At 48.2% G+C, this 6,000-nt stretch overlaps 1 protein-coding gene across 1 annotated transcript in view; it reads right to left on the minus strand.

Annotated features, from left to right (window-relative positions):
• Positions 1–3,570, minus strand: part of LOC128719198 (cytoplasmic polyadenylation element-binding protein 3) — a 192,263-nt gene extending 188,693 nt beyond the window's left edge. The window contains exon 1 of the mRNA XM_053812820.1: positions 1,606–3,570. Coding sequence (XP_053668795.1) covers positions 1,606–3,570 — 1,965 coding nt within the window. The remainder of the gene's footprint in view (positions 1–1,605) is intronic.
• Between the last annotated feature and the right edge of the window lie 2,430 nt (positions 3,571–6,000).

Raw genomic sequence — 6,000 nt, forward strand, 5'->3', positions numbered from 1 at the left:
TGTTTGCAACGATTGCAAAACTTAATGTGCTTATATGCAGGCGATTTAAATTAAGCAACCTTTCGCCGAACACCTGATGAGCACAGTATTATCAGTGCCTTTTTGGGAACTTAATTGCCACTGCTTTACGGTCAATTTTGACCGGAGCTTTGCCATAGCCATTAAGGCAAGGGTTTACACAAATGTTTGCCCTCAAATTTATTAACATAATTTGGAATCTTAATGATTGATTAGGAATCGTATTATTACTGATCGTTGAAGAATCTTAAATCTAAGATTCTAAGAGTATTTGAGTAAATGTTTGTTGATGTATGATGAAGATTCAGGACCCTCAAAGTTGCATGTACGTGTATGCATCTTGCTGATTAATTATTCGTTGTACATTTCACACTTCTATTCATCCGTCAATCTATTCACCAAGGACATATCGATCGATTGAAACTTTATATCTATTATGTTATAGCTCTCATTAATAAAGAACGGTTTGTTCTTTTTTCATGCAAATGTTGCTGCCCAAAAAGAACTGAGGCTATTTTGCGCGAACAACGTAATGCGTAACGAGGGGTGCAACGAATGTTTTCTACCGTCTTTGTTAGAGCTACAAGGCGTATTGTAAAACATGTGTGACATCCAATCTCATGCTACACGTGACGATGGATGACAGGAGCTAAGAAACATGACATCACTAATTTGTACATGATATTTTAACAATTTCCGCTTGGATTGCTTTATTTTTAATCCTTAATCAGGCATTTACCAAAGCGAAATCAACCAAAAAACATCGCATATTATCTTAAACAGAAGTTCGTTCACTGCTCACTATAGCGACCGTATACATTGTCGCGCCTTAGAGCCCTATCTTGTATGTACAGGTATTAACAGCGACAAAGAACCACAGGGCATAGAGGAACAATCTATCTGATACAGAAAGAAGAAAAACCCCCCCGACCTTGCCGTTTCAAAACGACGGACGGTTAATGAACACCGTCCACTAACAAACACGTTCTCAAGCGGTGTGCGTCTTTTTGGCAGCCGACACTAACTCCCGACGGGTTAGCTTCTTTCTTTGTTCTTTCGCCTAACCGCACGGTGAGTGGTAAAAATAAATCCAAAACAATTTATATCGACGGTTACTTTCGCTACTAGCCGCACACTTTCGCTTGTACAGGTTAAGCATTGGTCACGTGGAACAGGGTGAAGGGAGAGGCGGTGAAAAGTCGCATACTGGCTTGATGTGTATTCTTACACCCGACACGAAAACGGTACAATTCCACCGCCGGGAAAATGGATGATGCCCTTCCGTCGAAACTTCTCCTACGATGGTTGTAGCGTAATGTTTCAAGGTCAAGTGTTGTTACAAGCTAAAAATGGCCTCTTATGCACCCACCCACCGTATGCCGCATCCGTTTGGAGGCGGGTGAGGGTGATGGTGCTCGGATACATTACTCAATCCCGTTACGTACAGATTGACATGCGCCGGTGCGTCTTAGTTCCGTTGCGCTCATACCTTTGCGTAATGCATGACAACAAATCGGTGGCGTGTGCGTGTGGGTGCAATAAAGTAAAACGTTCAAACAAAGCATTCAGAGGTAACTAGTCACTCACCTGATACGATGAAAGGAATGGATCACGATTCTCATCGATACCCGATACTACGTCGAGTGGCCCAGGAAAACCACCGGAACCAATGCCTCCTACACTGCCACCGCCACCAACAACCCCACTGCCTCCTACACCACCACCACCACCAACAGTACCCGTGACAGATATACTGAGGGACGATTTGTTCGGGAATGGAATAGACGAAGTGCTGCGCCTGTAGCGCGATGGCGAGTTGGCAAGGTTCGATTGTAACGGCTGCAGTGCGTTCGACTGATGATGCGACGGGTGGTGATGGAGCTGCTGCTGCTGATGATGTTGATGTTGCATGCCTTGTTGCTGGTGCGCATGTTGCTGCTGGTGATGGTGGGATTGTTGCAGGTGGCTGCTGTTACCGATACCGTACGGCGAGAGGGATTGATTGCCGGACTGATGTGGCGGCTTGCGCGAGTGTAACCCGTTCGGGCCGAGCCCGGATGGATTGAGGCTCGACACGGAACGTCCACGGTTCCAGGAGGATAGCGAACTTTGCTGCTGCTGATGCTGATGCACTTGCTGCTGATGATGCTGCTGTTGTTGTTGCTGCTGTTGCTGCTGTTGGGTGGACTGTTGCTGTGACCATGGTCCCGGATTGGACCACGAAGGGTACGAGTTTTTATACTGGTTTTGTTGCTGTTGTTGTTGTTGCTGCTGTTGTTGCTGTTGCTGCAGCATTGCATTACCATGCACGGATAAACCGTTGGGCGAGATACCATGATGATGGCTGGGGAAACCGCCATGGGACGCTGTTATGGCACGGCGCTGTTGTTGATGTTGTTGCTGCTGTTGCTGTTGTTGTTGCTGCTGCTGTTGTTGCTGTTGAGCAGCTGCGGCTGCAGCTGCTGCAGCAGCCGCCACGACGGCACCACTGTAGAGATTGCTCGAGAAATTCTGGAACGCTCCCAATCCATTCATTGAAAGGTGAGCACCACCGGCACTGCCCTGTCCGGACGTTGTTTCATCCGGGCCCGTTGACCATGGACTGGAATGGTCTGGAGAAGTGCCGAAACCGAGCCCGCTGGGAGCTAGGCAGGAACCAATGTGCGATGATCCATTCATTAGGTTGGACGTAACACCGAGGCAGCTCAAATCGGTCGCCTTAAGGCTGAGCTCTTCGGCTACAGACTGCAGCTGCAGCTGATCGGTTCCGCTGTCCAGGAGCAGATTGTTGTTGGCGCTGTTTTGATTTCCACCAGCATTCCCGTTCACGCAATTCGTACCACTGCTGTTGATGCTGCTAGCACTGCTGCCTCTATTATTGCTGTGGTTGTGGCCTGTACCGTTGTGGTTACCGTTGGAGCTATTGCCGGTATTATTTAACATCCCAGTTACACCACTGTGCCCGCCAAGGTTAACTATCGAGGGCGATGTAATGCTGCCACCATTCAGTAACGATGAAGTCACCGTCGCCTCACCGACGCTTCCGGCTGCTGCTGCCGAGCTTAGTGCCATGGAAAGTTCGCGTGCGGCCGACACAGATGACAATGAGCATCCATCCGACGACATGGCCGTTGTGATGATGTTAGACACTGAAGAAAGACCTCCCACGCCACAGCTGGAAGCGGCAACGCTCGATGCCATCAGCAGACCTCCTGGTCCATCTACGCACTCGGACGCACTAGAACCACCCGTGGCAACACCTAGTGACAGCGAACCCGGCGATCCACCGCTAGCAGACATTTTGGAACCGGTGCCACCGATACCGTTGGCCTTGGTGCGCTCTCCCATTGACACCGAGGACGACGAGGAAGAAGACTCGCCGATCGTGCCCAAGCTGTCCGTAATGCCCGTGCCGGCAAGGTCGGGTCCAGACGCACCCGCCAAATGCTTGATATTCAGCAAATTATTGATGCTGAGCGTGTCGAGCAGCGACGGATTAGCCACGCACGACTCGTTCGCAAGAACAGAGCTGGAGTACAGAAAATCACCCATCGCTCTGTTCCGTTCCCGCACCAGCAGAACGGGACGACCAACTGCCCACGAGCTATGCGGCCCTCCTAACGATACCGGAATTCAGAAAACACGCTTATCGTAAGTTACAAGTCACAATTACAATTTGGAACAAATCTTCACGAAAACACTAGGTACAATTGAATTTACACCGTACCGATCTTGTACCAGCTCGTTCTGCACTGACTGCCGTACTAAGAAATTTCACGTATTTCACTTAATGCCGAACCAGTACGATATACGAGCCAACGAGTACGATTGCACTCGCTGTGTTCACGATACAGCACACCGATGCGACGAACACGACGAGTTCACACAATATTTTACACTTTTTTGTATTATACGCTTATTTTTGATTTGATTTTATGCAAATACTTTACGCATCCAAATTCCGATGGGACACTTACATTATTTCAACTTACACGGTAGTAATCACGATCATAACAACACGATTTACTAGTGATACGCATCAACATCAACTAACCGCTGGATCACTTTCGGGGTGCATTAGTGTTCTTCACCAAACGAACGTATATACCACACGGGCACCCACAGTTAATGGCGTATCTGTATTCGGAAGGAAAAGTGGCCCAAGATGTACGAGGATATTAGTATTGAGCAGAATGCACAACTGTTTGACACTTTCGAACGTCCTTTTCACACACCGAAGCCGTCTGAGGCTATCATCACACCAGTTCGATTAAAGACGAATAACGATAACGTTAACAGTTGATAGAAACAGTAGCATTAGTTTTGTGTGTTTCAACAATCGATGAATCTGCTTGGAAAACACTTTCTACACCCGGGAGACAGAAGACAACGCTTCACCTTAACACACCAACTAAGCGGCTAATTCAAAGCACATCGATAAACTCTAGCGTAATAGCGGTATATAAACTTAACAAGCACATGGATAATCACCAGGTAGAAACGTTACGAATATACATGTATTATAGGTAAGCAAATTTAGCAACTCGTCGATGATTTCCCGTCACCTGCGAACACTTTGACACGAATGGACAGTGCGTATGTTTTCCCGTAGCGCCTTCGAATGCACACCCGGGCTCTAACCGTAGCCTTATTGGTGCTTTCTCACTGTCGACGCCGGAAAAAACGTTCCGTCTCGCTACTGCGATCAACTTGTCCTGAAACGAAGCGACACGAATTGACCGCAGAATACCAGCGTTGGCTGAGTTTTATTCGGCCATCCTGCTGCCGATGGACCTAGATGGAGCAACCGATTCCGAAAGGTAGCGTTCGGGGCACTCAGTGCCGTAGCTTACCGAAGGTTCGTTTGGGTGCATGAAATGGATCGGCCGCGAGAGGGGAGTAAACAAACGCACATTTATCCCAGTGGCACCGTACCCTAGTGAACTCGTGTCCGGCCTAAGGATACGAACGGAGTAACTAAACGGAACATTACCGAACAACACTGAGTGACTCGTTGTGACATGCGCCGTTTCGGATGGCATGGCCATCCTGCACTCTCGGCATGCACTCTCGGACGGAGAATAGTTTCCGTTTTAGAAACGACACCCACCCAACGGTTAATCGTACGTAGGAGTTTTCCTGCGAACCTTGCAAGCATGAACGCCACGATTTAACGAAGATTTGTCGTCCGAGTATGGTCTTAGATTTAAACGCATTTCCTTAGTCACTCGATCAATGCCACCAATGGTGAGTGATGCAGTGAGTTCCACCATGATTTGGTGTGGCCAAAATGCCAAAACCGTGCTTCACCATGGTATGGCTTGGAACGGAAACAAATGCGTAAGGATATTTTACTCCGCAAGACAGCTTTTGCGTGTTTCTGTGTATCTCAAAGGGAACTTTCTGGGTGTACGTGTGTGTGCCGCTGCGACAGACAGTATGGATGCGTCTAGACAGTGGTATAATTGTGCCTCTGCTCTCATTTAACCGAGCGCCTACTGACGTCAGTAAAATGCCTGGTAAACCGAAATGTGCCATCGGAAAATATCCCAACCACCTCCCGCCATCCAATTTCCCGGATTCTAACTGAACGCATCAGAACTCTCCAATTGCCAACACCGTCTAATGACGGCAGCCTAAACCAAAAAAAAAAGCGAAGACATTTTCTGCTTCGGGGTGGCCTTCTGGTAGCCGATATGATAACTCCATCGAACGCCTGAACACTTGGAGCGATGGGACGGCGATCGGCGATGGCGGTGTAATGATGGGAAATTTTCCGCTATGATTGATGCGTTCCGGAATGCTTGTTTTTGTGGGAGGAGTAAACTGTTCAAACCTGACTAGGCACAGGAGGTGGAAAAGAACTGGGCCAAACAGGACATTCGTCGATGAGCCATTAGTCCGTCGGACATCTTTAGCCCGCCCGTTACACTCCCATCTACCCACGGTCGACCTTCTGACCGAATACGAAACGATTACATA

This window comes from Anopheles marshallii, chromosome 2, assembly GCF_943734725.1.
Source record: "Anopheles marshallii chromosome 2, idAnoMarsDA_429_01, whole genome shotgun sequence".
Taxonomy (NCBI): domain Eukaryota; kingdom Metazoa; phylum Arthropoda; class Insecta; order Diptera; family Culicidae; genus Anopheles; species Anopheles marshallii.